The 17,359-nt window shown below is 32.6% G+C and overlaps 2 protein-coding genes across 3 annotated transcripts in view; one reads left to right on the top strand and one right to left on the bottom strand.

The window, feature by feature from the left end:
- The window catches only part of LOC126872457 (sphingomyelin phosphodiesterase), a 20,244-nt gene extending 9,940 nt beyond the window's left edge, over positions 1–10,304 (bottom strand). Inside the window, exon 1 of one of the 2 annotated variants that reach the window (XR_007691990.1) lies at positions 10,151–10,304. The gene's annotated coding sequence lies outside the window, so the exon portion shown is untranslated. Of the gene's footprint in view, positions 1–9,923 lie in introns of both variants that reach the window. The other variant, XR_007691989.1, reaches the window with a different exon arrangement.
- Positions 10,305–12,924: 2,620 nt separating this feature from the next.
- On the top strand, positions 12,925–16,427 carry LOC126872593 (protein regulator of cytokinesis 1-like). Its single transcript, XM_050632701.1, has one exon. It carries the CDS (start codon positions 14,490–14,492, stop codon positions 16,425–16,427), a length of 1,938 nt encoding a protein of 645 aa, XP_050488658.1. The 5' UTR covers positions 12,925–14,489.
- The last annotated feature ends 932 nt before the right edge of the window (positions 16,428–17,359 follow it).

The raw sequence follows: 17,359 nt of genomic DNA on the forward strand, positions 1-17,359 counted from the left end.
AGATTCTCACAACGTTTACAATTAGTCGCAGCAAACTATGACCGATCGAAACCTCCGATACACACGATCGCCACAAATCGGTATGGAAAGCTCGCTGATTGATCGCTATTCACGATTATTTCAAGCAATATCAATGACTCGTACTGTTCTTGAATTAACAACTTCTTCGTTGAATTTGTTTAACGTGGAGAAGAAGAGAAAAGAGGAGAGAGTGGCATGAATACTCTACTTGTGATTTCTGCGATTAATACTATATCCTACCTGTACCGATAACGTGGAATCAGGCTTCCATATTATTCGCAGGCAAATTATTCGAAAAGCTGATTGCCCAATTTAATAATCGTTTTTCGAATATTTTATTGACGCGTGTGCTGAAAAGCCGGACTCTCTCTTGCGTAATTAGACTAATATTATTAGTGAAAGTTTGCAATTGGCACGTTACAACTTACCAGAGTTAATACATTCTTTCTTGCCAGAATAAAAATGAAGTTTTACAAATGAACTTTAGAAATCGTCAGTCACTCCGTTATTACGCGTTCTCGCATAAAATTGTAAAATTGTAAAAAAATAGTCGGTGTAACTCGCAATTTGTAACTCGTCGATTTATCGATATCATTGATTAGTTTTCTAGAAAATTACTGTGCGTCTCGCTGTGTGTTTATTATTAGCAAATTACCGTGAAACAGAGCTCCGGTATATACACAACATAAAATAAACCTATTCTGTTGTGAAACTCTTGCACTTTCGATAACAATGAGCGGAAGGAGGTTAAGCGAACTCAAACACAAAAGAAAAAAGGAATAAACGCATTCCATTCGATTTTCAAGCGAACCTACCCATTCGCCGCGCAGTTGATCGATAATTTTATGTTCCATTTATTTGTCTGAGAAACGAGCGCTATTCGAACGCGTCCCGCCAATAAAAATAACGGTGCACCGAAACTACTTCGAATTTCTTAGCACGGAGGAATTCCGAAGGTTCGGCTGATGAATCAAACGGCGAGAGAACGAGTAAAACAGCCAAGTGGAATAAGCGGTTAACCGTTATTCGACCCACCAAGGGACCTTGCTTGCTGAAACAAGCCACACTTCGGCTATGCTCCGTATTTCACTCATTCAAAACAAAATCGTCGCAGAGCGATCTTTCAGACTCTCAGCTTCCGCGCTCGCTTCCCACTCTCCGGCTACGTGACTAGTGTTTCACCGCGAGAACCAATTTTAGGCTGAAGCAAACGAGTCGAGCTTCGAAAATTCTATGCAACGAATCGTAACGATTATAACTAAGATATTTATGCATATAATTGAAAAAATGTAGTTTCTCGTTACCATCGGGGCAAATCACGATATGAAATTACATATATTGTAAATAGGATATTACAGACTATTTCTGCTTATAGTTGTGCTTCGGTGGCAGCGTGTGCAGACGCATAGCTATAGCCAAAATTCATCGTAGATGTAGCAGTATTTTTTTTACGAATATCTTGGAAATTAAGGCCGACCAAGGTTATATGCAGAGGAAAAAGTTGTTCAAAGTTGTCGAACTTTACGACATATTCAACAAATATTATCGAAATCGAAGAGTTCTACAATATCATCTCTTTAGAAGATACGATAAATGAGAAATAAGATAAAAGTAACAAATAAGATAAAAAGCAGCAAGGGCGAGATCTTGAACAATCACGATGAACGATATAGCTTACGAGCAATTAAGATAAATTCCAGAAAAAGTAAACACGAAAAGTGTAAGGGATGTTGAAAAATATTTCAATGATAAGATTTGCGCAGAAAGTATGCGCAGGTCATTGAGCAAAATATTATCGCTGTCGAGGGGCAGAGAAAAATATATGCGATAATAATTACAAGAAAAACGAGAATTGTTCGATTTCAGGAACAATAAGAGTATTATCATACATCAGTGGAGTATATGCATTAGTATTGACCTCGGCAATAAAATTTACCATTTCCTGTTTAAATGTCATTGAGTTGTATTACCGAATGATTCGTTGGTCAGCTTGAAAAGAGAATCTCTCATTGTCCAGCATCAAACAGTCCTTCATCATGCTCAATAAGTTTCCACAATTACCGTGGCACTTGAAAGTCTAAATCGCTGATGTTCTTTAAGTTTCAATCATCCAATATACGTATAATATCTCTTTGAAACTTTGCCAAGTTTTCGATTCTCTCGTTTTAAAGTTCACATTTTTCATGACAATTATCAAACATAATTATTTCCTATTATTTCTAAACACCAATATTTATGCGATATTAAATTTCGTCATAATTATCGATATCTCTTCCATCTCGTCTCTATCGATGATTTTTTAATACTTTGTCGAGGTTATGATTCCCGACAACTTTTTCTTTCTACGTGTAACGACCGCTCGATTTGGTTTCCTATATATTCGCAAAAAACTGTCAGTGCCACGGCAGTGAATTCTACCCATAACTGTACGTCTGTGATAGCGTATACGTCAGTATTGCTGGTCGACGCACCGTCAGGCACGACCACATAAAATGACACTTAAACCCAAGCCTATATGAACTATACACAGAAAACGAGAATTAAGTTTAGGTTAGGCGGCTATATTATACGGCCGCTCCACAGCATGGCGTCCGATAAACAATAGTGACACATAACTATAGACAGAATTCACCGTGAGAATACTGGCAGTTTTTTGCGAATAATTCAAAGCCAAGGAAAAAGTTATTCAAAATATTGATTTCTACGACATATCCAAAACATGATCGAGGTCGATGACACGACTGAGATATCTATAATTACCAATTTCATCATTACTTCTAGTCTATTATTCATCATGCAAAAAGATGTGTGCATTAAATAAATGAAATTTATGTTTCTGCTAGCTGGAATAAATGTTTTAATACATAAATTACCAATCAGCTCAACAACACTATTATACAATAAACAAATGTATGAAACAATAGTCCTCTCGAACGAATAAGAGTTACGGTATGAAAGTATTCTCAATTATCATAAGGAAACTATCGCTTAACCTGTATACCTGCGGTTACCAAGGGAGACGAGTTAACCCGTCACTCGAATTGCTAATCCCTTGGAAATAATATCTTTATTTAGAAATCTTCTATTTATTATGCGTTGACTTTTGCTGAATATAAATTATATCGTGCTTATATTTCGAAAAATTTAATATTCGGTATTTTCGGCTGAAGAACGCTTAGCAGTTAAAATTCTACGTAATATTATTACCTAACGTCGATAGTGTTACATAGAGAAAACAATAAACTGTGTGACCGATAGGAGGGAATAGTGTTTCAGTTCAACAAGAGGAGTAGATATCTTCATGGCATGATACCAGTAATTCAATCGTCAGTTTAATATAATCACAAACATATTACATGATAAGAAAGTGTTTACTACCTGTATCGTAATTCATATTGTAGAATCTAAGAGCTTTGATATCACGATTTCATTGCACAAAAGGCTTTATACCATTGGTTCTCAACTAGTACTAACTGATTCACACTTGCTACTAATAATAATCTAAATTTCTATCAAGTACTTTATGTATAGACAAATCTAAACTTCACCTACGCGCAATTAATTTTTGTCTAACACTAAATGTATGTTCGCAGTAAATATCTACTTCTATATACATTTTCCGATTGGTTTCAAATACTAGTACAATCATGACAATCGTGTCTCGTTACAGCGTTAATGGGAGTCATTCAAAATTTCAAAGTGTTTTGTATAAAGTGTTTGTATACATGGTAAACGTTCAAATACTTCCGTGAATTAGTGTACATATGTGTCTAATGTATTAGCGGAATTTTCTAAATTACACTGCAAATGATTTACGTACATTCTTATCTAACTACATTTAAATGTAAAATAGGTTTAAATTTCTGTAGATCAAAGCTAAGGTTATTCGAATTAAACCGTATGAACAGGAAGCCGTCACGAATACTACAGTTAATCGTACGCGAAGTTGAAAGTTATCAAACCAACGAGGAATACCTTGTATAGTATCTAGCAAGAAAGGGGTCATTAACTGTCATCGATTAACGAGAGTAGACATACATATTACTTTGGCACTCTCGACGAATGATAATATATTATTAAACATTTTGCTTTAATAGAGTATGACAGTCTCATAGAGTCAAGAATAGAACGATGTCTGGGACAAAATAATCACTGCGTGAACAGCAGTCGAATTCAATTAGCTTTTAGCTGTGGTTACTTAACTCTACTTACTCGCATTAACTTAAATACTACTGTATGTACGAGTAATGATATTTAAATATGATGACATAAGAAATGACTTCGTTATATCTGACTACTCTATAAAAAATAATTTCAAAAATTTTAACTGAGCAGTACTTCTGCTAAAATCCTCAAAACAATCAAATGTTTCTCAAGAATAATAAAATTCAACTTGTAATTAAAAGAAATGGAAAAATTTTATCTTGAATTCCAATTCTGCATCACTTTTGGCAACATTCTGCCCACTGATCCAAGGGCAATTGCAATTGTATATGACAGTATAAGATAATATTGTATAAAATACAAAATTATACAAATGATTTTTAGTCAACTTTGGAGTGTATACCACATACATTACATAATCGTTAATAGCATAAAATAAAAATTCTCAGGAATGTAAGAACACTTAAAAAGATACGAACAAGTTACGAAATCGTAGCACGAAGCACGAAGGAAGTGTAATTGTCCTCGATAGAATCTGTTTTCATGAATTTGGGAAAATTCTCACGTAAATGAGACATTGCGCAAGAAAAATACTTGAAACGATGTTACGAAATAGTAACTGTCGCTAATTCTTTCCTGTTCGCTGTTCTAGTCTTCCAACAATTATAATCCAATAATTAATTGTTGCTCGAAATGTACGAACTCTTCTTTGTTTTAATAAGAAATAATTCAACGAATAAAAATTTTCAGCCTAAAATTTTTCTGTTCAATTCAAAGCAGATTCTTAAAAAATAATAGAATTTGCAAAGAATTTTTAAAACAAAAAATAGAGTATTTGTAAAAAACTTGTATTTTTTAATACAATAAAAAAAATTTTATTGTATTAAAAGCAGAATATTAATTTAAATTAGGTATCTGGCACACGTTGAACGTAGAGTAATGCAATGCAGTACAGTAATAAACTCAAAATAGCATATTCTCTGCATTACACTCTGTATGTGGTAGTTTTTACTAATTTTAAACTTCGAAATAATGTGTATAAAAATGGTATGACTTTTTTGGCATACATAAACAGATAGATAGTATAAAACGGTACGAAAACTAGATAAAGAATTATAAATAAATTGAAACACAGGCATTCGAACTATGAACTGAAGTAAACGTAAAAGATTCATGCCTGCCACTTATTATAAGTTATGTTCTATACTACTCTGAATGCTTAGCATTTATTATTTCTCGCATACGCAGAGTATTTGCCATTAAATCCATTAAACATTTAAACATCGATTCCATTGAACATTTCATTAAATATTAGCTCGATTGAATATACGGGGCGTTTCGTTTATCTGCAAACGGTAGAATATCTCACGAGAGATTAAAATTATTGAAAAAATGTTTTAGCAAAAGCTATTTGATTCGATATGATTCATAAAATTGATCAAATGTCATATTATCCAGATCCAACCAGTTTTTGTGAAATTTTCGTATTTTCTTATATTCATAATATTTATATTACGATGTATTTTTAAATACTGTTTCACTTTTACGATATTGTTAATATTTGCGTATTAAATCGCATTATCAATCGTTTTAAATTGACATTCTAGTCATTTGATTATCAGAACAATGTATGTCAGGATATTAAATACAATGTTATTAAATACGTATCGCAACAAATAATAGAAATACATTAAAAAATATTTTTAAAATATTTTATTATAAAATGTATCGGCAAGCTAATGTTAATCTCAAGTTACCATATGTAGATATATGAAACGGGTCAATAATTTGCAATACATGTATATTCCACAAATGAGACAAGCTGCAAAATAATTTAGGAACATGAAGCATAAATATGTACTCGTATTGTACAAACTTGAGCATGGATGTTCCATATAACATTTTCAAAGTCGCGGAAGGATCAAGAAAAGACTGTTGAAAGCAAAGAACAGGAAATCATTAAGATAGTTAAGAAAACAACACATACTTTCAAGGAAATGTTAGCAAGGACAAGAGAAGAAGTTATTACTTCTGTTTCACTTTTCTATTTAGAAGTTGCTTCAGAGAGATACTTTTTACTTTTGCCTCGAATAAAATTTATCCAAGCCTCTAAGAAACTTGTATCTTGTGATTCGCAATAAACAATAATAATATTAATTTAATCACGCAAGGAATCCTAGACATGAACAGTTCTGTTGTCCTAATTACCGCTAACAAAATGTGCTACATCGTAATATTTACTGGTTTCCCCCTTCGTTTGATATGAAAGATTTATGTAAAAAATAGTATTATATTTTTATCTTCAAAAGTGAAGTATAATTTTTTAGAACAACCAGAAAAATCTACGCAAAGATTTGTTTCATCCATTAAATCTTTGGTGAGCATGAAGCATCGCGCCTTAAACATCATAAATACTTCTCTGTGAAACTAATAATTCTGACCTATACTCTTTTGCCCGCCCAGCAAAGAAATGTCATAACGAGTTGCTATACTTTGGGAATTTTATTTATTTTTGAGCGTGATACGCATTCTGTACATTTTTGCATCTTTCGATTCCCCATAAGTGAATAAATGTTCGTACACACGTATGGAACTATACATCAGGCACTCATTCAACGAATCGTTCATGACCAACGGCCGATCGTCCTATGTCTGAAACATCTAACCTACTTAATCCTCGCTCTCTCTCACCGTGACGTCACTCACTACCATCGTAACTTTGTCAAGACCCCCAGATTTACTTTAGATGTGCAATCGTAACTTGTGTCAAGAACTTTTATGCAAAGAGGTCATAATCATAGCTAATTTTATGAATTAATGGCATTTCCACTCACGACTGATCTCACTTTGATTGAATACCCTTGAATAATAAGTATATGAGCTTGTATGCACGCGAAGCACCGTGAAGATCTGACATAGCCGACATAATAGGATTGAAAAATATTTGAGAAATTATTTCGAGAAATGTTTACGTATACAAATAATTGTATTCATAAAAAATATTAAATTGCACAAATATTCACAGTTTAATAATAATATATATGTCGGAGATGAAAGGACACCGGAGCCTTCCCTCTGGAACTTCGGGAAAATCCGTAAAATTGTAATTAAAGTTTACAGTCGTAATTAAACAATCTGCCGTCATCCTGCCCAATTGTACTTGTTTGCGATTTGTGATAATAAACTTGGGCTCAAGGCGACCATCAGTCGCCGAACGTAGCCACGGTCAACGGGATGAAAGATATACTTGCTCTAACTCAAACTCACTGATCGTCAGGCGCTGCTCCCTTCGTCGGTGAGATCTCAAGAAAGAATGAATTTTCGTCCCAATGATGCCACAGAGGAAAACTATGATGGGGAAGGACACGAGATCATCGGATTCGTCGAGTATAGCCCTCGTTTCGAAAGTAAGGGAAATTGACGTCGCTGTCAATTGGTCAGTTTGGGACAAAGACGGTCTGTCCGTTTGGAAAATCTTAATTGCCGGAAAAACCCAGGTTTTATGACGGGTCCTCGGGCTAACTGGACTTGTGCTGTGTACGTGCCTCAACATCAGGTATTCATTGTCCGAAGGAACCGTTGGAATGTTTTACTGTCAGATACCTCTATTGGTATTTCTTTTAATGAGAGTCATACTATAACTCCACACTTTTGTTAGGCGAACGTTCGGTGACTGATGGTCGCCTTGAGCCCAAGTTTATTATCACAAATCGCAAACAAGTACAATTGGGCAGGACGACGGCAGATTGTTTAATTACGACTGTAAACTTTACAATTTTACGGATTTTCCCGAAGTTCCAGAGGGAAGGCTCCGGTGTCCTTTCATCTCCGACATATAAATAATGTTCTATACTGAAAAATCAACATAAATGAAATCTTAATAATAATTGAGTTTACATATAATAATGGCATGAATCATATCGTATTATGTGGATTGATTTCCTTTTTTCATTCTAATGAATCGTTTATTTATCATCACCAAGACCCCCCATTGATTTTCTCAAAAGCTCAGATTAGCCAAATTACTTAAATTCAAACGACTTGACGTCAATTGATTTGACAAATAAATAGAAATTTGGAAGAATATTTCAAGTTAAATAAATAACAGATTTACAGTGAGTGAAATAATTTCAAGCTTCTTGAATCTACATAATTAGCTTAACTAATGTAAATGAGGCTTCATGCATTCTAATCAATACGAAGTGTCATTGAAACTATACAAGATGTATAGCGTAACTATCAAGTTCAATGCAATAAGTTCAAAGAAGAAAAAACGTCGTTATCATCCGCTGCTATTATGAGTACGAATTGATGTAGTGTCTCGATATAATATGTATGTACAGTACTATAATTAATCAATTTAATAAATTACATTGAAATCAAGGAAAACAATTTAGATAATTCGTAGAAAAATATCTGGATACTTTTTATTATTTTTGACTTATGACTTTTGATTATAGTCAAATGAAACTGCAATTTTATTCTTCATAGTTATCGTAACTATTCCTACAGTACATTGTAACTCGATTAAATTAATTCCTGAAAGATAATATGCAATAATAAAACTAACGCTTGAAACTACAATACTTTGTTATATCTATATGTGTGAAGTCTTAACGCAATTTAGTTATTCCATATCTTTGTTTTGTTCTCATCATAAAATCTCCTTAACTTCACCTGTAATTTGAATTTAGGACAACGATGTATATCAATAAATAAATTGTTAAAATAAATGAATAAAAGGTGATCGATACATACGAAGTCGTGATGAAAGAATGCAAAGACAGAACGTATTGCTTAATCGTTTTTGATGGCGTAAGAATACACTTGATTTGCAAAAACAAAAAGGCCTTATGAAATTCCTGACCATGGGATTTTCATCACGCGTATCGAGCTCTTCGCATAGCAGCGCCGTATTTAATTGAAATGCGTGTCTTGAAAGTCATTCGTATTGTTCGAGTGAACGCACGTCAAAAAATCCTCCAATGCGAAACCTTTCGTGTAAGACGTGCGTTCCATTCCCACTAATCCTAAGGTTTCGTTGCAACTTATCTGCTTCGATATTCTTTTAACATTCGGTTTGGCTTGTGCATAAAATTCTTATTTTTGTCTATACAAAATTTGTATTTTTCAAAAAGTATAATATGCTAATGTTGTGAAAAATAAAAATAAGGACAGAACATAGGAAAGATGTTTTTGCGTTTTTAATTTGACTGGTAAAGGTTTATTTTATTTAAATTAATAATAGGGCAACTTTTGACGATGATTGATGGCTTTTTAATGAGCATTGATGACTTTTTAACTATATCGTTAATAAAGGCGACGAATGTACTATAATCTTCCAATTGCCCCAAAGATATTAAAAATTGTCATTCTACTTACATATTACATTAGGAAACGCTCCTCTATATGTTATCTTTATCGTTATCTTTATACATGTATAATATATTTATATTTATTGTACAAATAGTAGAAGACAATATAACAAAATTATTGTTTTATAGCAGAAGGAATTTAATTTCATAGAAAAATAAAGAACAGCGAGGTTATGCGCCCAACAACATTTTGGACAACTTTTAAATGAATATATATATAACTAAACATGTACATCGTTTAACTCCCCAGTACAATCAGTAATTTCAAGAGTGATGAAATACGTTCAAGTGGCAATAATAGACTGCCTACTTATCAGCTGATTACAACGATAATGATATAAACTAAAATGTAAGAAAACTCACGAATTTTGAAGTACGTAGGGTGTCACGTGGTACATAAAGAAACGTTGGGAAGTGCAAGGATTGAAGAAATGGTCGACAATTTGAAAAATGTCTAAGGAACTACGTATTCTCCGAGATAAATCAGTTTTGTAACATTTGAAGATTCAGCCGGACGTTCCGCACGTTTTCTAGATCACCAGGGACAAAACACGCACGCACACGTGTTCACTACACTCCACGATATTTACCGAAAGGATTCTTCTTCTCTTTTTCTTTCTTTCTCCCCCCCAATCGGTTGTTGGTATTCCACGCGCGTGCGTATTAACCCGCAACACAAACACGTGTGCCAACCTGGCCGCAGTGACGACTCGGCGTACACTGAGCAATACTCAGCGAATGCACAGAAATATCCCACTTACTATTTCGTCCCACACTCCCGCTCTTGTCCCCACCATTTGCATATAGCTTTTTGTAACTTCATCTGGCTCCGTTAATTCTTCCTATTATGACTTACGAAGTTAATTAGGAGTTATCTAATTAAACAATAAATATATTCGTCTTTGTTTAAAAGCAGTTAAAGCTTAAAACTGATCCTTATATTAGTATCTTACATCTTCTTTACAAGAACATTAAAAAAGGGGTGGTTTTATCATTAATAATAGAAATTATAGTTCTTAACATAAGTTAACCTGTGAAAAAGTATTAGAACTTTAGCAAAAAAAAAAAAAAACTATTAATTATTATCTCATTTGAAATATTCGACTGCAGATGACCCATATACTAGAACCCCAAATTCTGTATTATACGAAATCCACAGTTTATCATTTAAGAGCTTATTCAATTTATTTACGAATTGTTTGAATTAGATAATGAAGACCCTCATAGACATGTGGAAAGATCACGATTGATTCAAATAGCGATATTTAAAACCGATAAAACAGCAAGAGGTACAGCAATAATAGATATAATTTCTACTAAGACAATACGCATTTATATTTTTTAAGCGCGTTGTTACATTCCTGGAAATAAGCTTTTTATTCTGGCATTTCTTTCTTGGCTCTAATTAGAGAAGAGATACGATGTGTTCTGATTGCGCGAATTATCCTGTGTACTTGTACACATGTAAAAAAGTTAGAGTACAATAAATTGTTAATCAGCCTCTTATTATACATTGTTATATGAGGAAATAAAAGTAACGTTATCAAAGATAAAGGTGATTATTGCACCATAATGTATATACTCGCCGACAAAGAGAAAATCGTATTCTAAGAAAAGAAATTATCTAGACAAATGGCAATTAAGTGTTCGTATTATTCATCAATGCATGATATATACAATGATTTGTAATAACAAAATCTGAATTTAATAAAATTGTACAAGTTAATTATAAAATAATAATTAGAAGTAGCGCACAGCAACGTATATTGCTGCATTCACGGTAATTTCCTCGCGTTCCTACCTTTTCTTGAGTTTTCAAGGAAATTGATATTTTCTAGATGATATTACTTTGTTATTTTTTCATTTTCTACGAAACGATAAAAGTATTAGGTATAAATTAATGGTGTTAAGGTTTTACTGAGATAGTCATTGAAAGTAAGCACGTGTTCGATAGTGATGGTCCAAGAGATTTTGTTGATCATTTATATTTCTGCATATTGATTTATTATACTTACAGATAAGATAACTATCGTAGAAAAAGCTGTTTGCTTCTAGGTTTATATAGGCGTTATTACACTGCTTTATTCTCGTCAGTTCGTTTTAAGATACGTATCAATACGTTATAGTTTCTAATCCTTGTGGAATTTTATATTGACATTTACATCGATTTCAACAACTCATAAACTTTAACTTTATTCGTCACCAGCCAGTAATGTATAAAATGTTGTTACTAACGTCGTTACTGATACCGACGATTTTTACTAATTTAATTAATTGTAACGATGTCAATGCTGCTACTACTGCTGTATTAACGAGACCATCTAGTCGGGCTTACAATTGTTTCGTGAAAATTAATTACGGTTGCGACGTATTCAAATCTAATATCAATGTTGGCACGATTATTGGTTCGGCAGATTTCATAAAAGATGGGCCAAAGGATGGAGAACTCGCTAGTGCCGGAAACTCGTTGTATGATGTATTAGACGAGCATCGATCTGGACGTTGGAGCCAATCTTATTTAAAAATAAAGGAGCATAACGCCACTCATTTCGTTACGGACATTGCTTGGATTTTTAGCAATAAAACAGTAGTAGTTGACAAGGTTCAAGTATTTTTATCCAATGGCAATTACACGGAGGATCAACCGATTCGGAGATCCTCATTGAATTTAGCGTGCTCGTATCAAACCAATGATCATCTGATTGTTGAAAATTACGTTCTCCGATTCAACTGCTACATTTCCAGTGAATTCATCGAAGATCTTTTCTACCTCTCTAAAGGTTCAGGAATTCTTTTATCGACCTTGAAAATAGCTGGAACAAATTATGCTTTCTATCAAGTCGCTGACGTTTCCATTCACGAAACTGTTAACCAGATCGCTAATTACCATGGATTTGTTTCCCAGCCACCTAGCCGTGCGGCGTTGTGTCAATCGAGGGTAAACAAAAATTGCGGACGGATCAAATACGAGCCGCAGAGCGTGGAAGCATTCAAAGGGTTCCCTTATAAGGAATACAGTCCACCAGATGGGAAAATTGCTAGTGGCAACAAAAAGGAATTTTTCGAATTGGATGAATATGGTGCAGATCGATGGACACGAGTCAATTTCCCTGACGTGAATTGTTACAATCAGACGCACGTGTCTTTCGACATTATTTGGTACCTCACTATGCCTCACCGTACCGACGATATTCAGATATACGTGAGTAATGAAAATTACACATCAATGGAACCGCTATCCAGACGTCATTTAGATCTTGATCCACTTTGCACGGTACAATATCATGGAGTATTCCCACCTCGGCAATTGACCATATCATGTCCAATTTCGTTGGAGAAATATCGTCGATTAAATAAACTGAAAGAATTATTGCTGTTAAGTATATGGAATATATATGACACTGCGTTCGGATTTTATCAAGTTGTAGATATTAAAGAACTGTCAAAGGAACAGTCATACGAAAATATATTGCGTAAATGTCAATTAATAAATTAACATAAAACTTTTATTCATTTAAGCATCGTGTTGTTTTTTTAATATTATGTATTTATGTAATTACAATAATGTTGATCGTATTTTACTACACCACATATTTTATACTAATATTTTATACTAGTTTACTCATTAAATATAACAGGTAAAATGGTAATAAATGGTAATAAAAAATATAATCTTGTTATAAATACCAAGATTCATTCGATAATAGCGAACAATTGAGTAGCATGACCTTAACTTTCCAGACGTCTTATCGATAAAACATTCTATCATGAACTATTTCTATTTGCCGGGAAACATAGATAATTAATTTAATATCTTAAAAAATGCGGTACTGATTGTATCACAAATCAAACATGACATTTCTATTGTACTTTATCAAATGTCAATATAAATAGAATCGATAATATACAACATTAATATAATTATCAAGAAGAAATATGTAATTTTCATTAAATTACAATGTTTGTATTAGAAATGTTAAATATATATCATAAAAGATATATTTTCATGAAAATGTTCTCATTTAGATATTTATTTTCTTCCGGCGAGGGTACTTTGTAAATATGATTAACAAATACGCGAACAAATCTGGCGCGAAATCATCAGGTGGCACCACGTATCTCACAAGGGATACTACGGACATGGCCCTCGCCGATTTGAATGAAAAGTGTGGTTAGTTTAGTATATACGTGAAATAAATATAATTGTAATTTCTGTTGTACATATTATTTATTATTGATAAGTATTTATAATCATTCGTTAATCTGCATATTTAATTTTCCTGCCATGAATTAACATTAGTTATAAACGATCTCCTCAATTTTATATTAGGTAAGCTGACAGCACTTTGTCATTTAAAATCGAAAGCATACTTATCGAACAACGAAGATGAAATATTAGAGTTATCGCTGCACTTGAAGAACCCGGATTTTTTCAACTTCAAAGTTAATCCATTTATTGCTCAGTCGAAGTCTCTTATCCAATTAATTCAATTAAAATATTGAAGAGTTCAAATTTTAATGAGTCCAGCTTCATGCTTGTTTTTAAATTATCAACTGTATATCGCGACCAAAATGTTTTAGCGCTTTACGGTCAACAAAGGAAACCTAAATTCCCCAAACGTGCTTGCAATAAAATAAAGGGATTTAAATATTTAAGTTTCTATTTTCTTACTGGTTCTTGACTATCAACCAATCGGAGAGAGTGGTAGATAGTAACATCTTAGTTACAGTCAGGTAAGTGGATGGCGTTATTGTAGAATACAAATTCAAATGAACAACGGTCAGTCGTGTTATAACGTGTAAAATTCATTTTCCGACAGTATACCTGTCGTATTTATTCAGTGAACACATAAATTCACGGGAGTTTTTATTTTACGTGTTAAATTTTAATGTTTGATTGAAATATTTGAAAGAGAAAGAAATAAAAGAATGGCCGATTCGTCCGAATGGGAACCGCTTATGCAGAAGATTACTGCAAAATTAAGTAGTACATTGACTCAATTGCACGGAATATGGGAAGAAATAGGATATAATCAAGAAGTACGTTCAATATATTGCAAACAAGTATTTGATCATATAGAAGATTTATTAGGCGATATGGTTTCAGAGTCAAAGCAGAAAAAAGAAACGATATTAGTCAATGTTAAAAATTTGATGGACCAAATAGGTGTTCTAACGAAAGAATTAGGAACAAATATTACAAATGCTGGATATGAAAATCTATCATTAAAGGAAGTAGAAGAGGTGCTGCGCGCTGACCTACAAAATTTACAATATTGCAAAACACAACGTGTGACTCATTTTAAAAAATTGCTTGCAAAGGAAAAATCCCTTTGTAAGGTATTAGGCACTCAACCAATTAATATAGAAGAAAAATTGCCTTCAGAAGAAGAACTTAAGAGTTTTGAACTCTACCTTGAAAAACAAGAAGGTGAGAAATGTCGTTTAGAAACCATTTTTAACGAACAACGTAGAGCAATTGTTAGAATGATGGATGATTTAGGCACATCTCCATCGTCTAGTTTTCAACATATAGTATATGAAGATGATGAAAATTATGTCTTTAGCAATAGCAATATGAATAAATTAAGAGAACTTAGAGAAGAATTAGAACATAAAGTGAATAGTGCAAAGGAACATGTTGAAGACATTAGACAAGAATTAATTGCATTATGGAAATATCTTAACGAACCTGAACATATTTGTCAGTCATTTCTTAGCAGTTACGAAGGATATAGTGTAGCAACTATAAATGCACTAACCACAGAATTGGAGCGATGTAAAGAAAAACGGAAGCAGAACATTGCTAAATATGTGTCACAAGTGAGATCTGAGTTGGTCAAACTGTGGGATTTATGTAAATTCAGTGAACAGCAAAGAAAAGAGTTTATATATTTTTATTCCCATACATATACAGAAGATTTATTAACATTGCATGAACTGGAAGTAAAAAGGATCCAAGAGTTCTATAATTCAAATAAGTCTATATATGAACTCTTACAGGAGCGTGATGATTTGTGGACAAAAATGAAAGAATTGTTACAACGTGCAAATAATCCAGATCGTTTTTATAATCGTGGTGGTCAGCTATTAATGGAAGAAAAGGAACGTAAAACCATACAGAAAAAGCTGCCAAAAATCGAAGAGCAATTAAGGGATTTAATAAAGGAATATGAAAATATGCATGAAGAGATATTTACTATAAATGGAATGTCAGTAGAGGAACTATTGAAAGAATCATGGGAACATTTAAACGAAGAAAAGGAGTCCATAAAGAAGGCTAGAAAAGAAGGAAAAGATAAATCAGCAAAGAAAGCAACACCAGTTGTTTCTAAAATTCCTTCTAAAGCTGCTTTAAGTTCATCCAAAAGAGGTATATTCAGTATTCGTCGCCATACTCCGCTTAATTACTCAAAGAGGAAACTTTTCTGTAGTCCGTCTCCGAATACATCAGCAAAGCGTAGAAATAGGAGCATAGGAACAAGTGGATCTAAAAATAAAGGAAACAGTGCAATTTCTAAAAAAACATTGAAATCAAAAAATAATCATAAAAATGAGAATTCCATGTTACAAAGTTCAACAGCTACTGACACAACATATAGTAAATTTGAAGAACACTTAGAGGATAAGAAAGAACTACGAAGTTCTTTATTGCCAGAAAAGGTATTAGCAAATGCAAGTAAATCTAGAAGGAGAAGATCAGTACGAACACCTGCTAAGCCACTAAGAAAAAATTTACCATTATCAAAAACACCAACAACTTCAGAATCATCGCAATTGCAATTACATAAATCACCACGTAGCCCTAGGATAGCACAATCATCAAGGCTTGTCACTATATCAACACCGTTACCTATAATTTTTTGAAACAACATAAAAATGTTTTACATAGTTATATCAATATGAATTATAAGCTAAAATATTAAACATTTTGTAAATATTTCTATTTTCTTACACATTTTAGTATTAATATAACATATTTTCTATTTCATATCATGTTATGAATATATTGTACTTCACTTTATTAATATTTATTAATTAATGTGACATAAATGTATAAATTAAATTTTCTCACAGAATTTCATTACTATTCAATAAAAAAAAATTGATAGGATATTTCATGTTATTTTCTTGTATATGTACATACATATTATTATTTTGAAACTAAACAGTCTTCCAACTGAGCCAGATGGCAGAGTCAACTTGATATTTTAAAAATAATTTCATAAATAAAACTTTGAGTTCACGAATCACTATATTCTAACAATAATGCTAATTCTGCATATTGCTGTTATTATTAGCGATATCACCAATGAGATTTTTTATGAAAGGAAAGTGATTATATATATTTTTTTATAAGATCGAGAGATTAAGAAACTATTTTTGCTAATGGGGATATTGAGCAAACATAGATATCTTCGGAAATAATATTTGATTGTTGCGAGTATAAAGAAGATAAATTGAAGCAAAATATTTCAAAATATATATTCAAGTACAGCTCCAATATTTTTAGTATTCTTGGTATTTTAAAAATATTTTTAATCAAATAAAATACATAATCTAAAAGAAAATACTCTATATACTTACTATTTAAAATAATATTTTATCCAAATACATCATTTAAATAATCGTTTTTTAAATATTCTATTTGCGGATGACCAAACCAGTTTGCTTGTAGTCGTTTAAACTTCATACATATCGATTTTATAGCCTTAGTAGACATGCGTTGACATATTATCGTTGTAGAATGCTTTGTACGCAGAACTTGATGTTTTATGAGTTTCGTTTCTTACCTGAAA

Source organism: Bombus huntii, chromosome 13 (genome assembly GCF_024542735.1).
Source record: "Bombus huntii isolate Logan2020A chromosome 13, iyBomHunt1.1, whole genome shotgun sequence".
NCBI lineage: Eukaryota > Metazoa > Arthropoda > Insecta > Hymenoptera > Apidae > Bombus > Bombus huntii.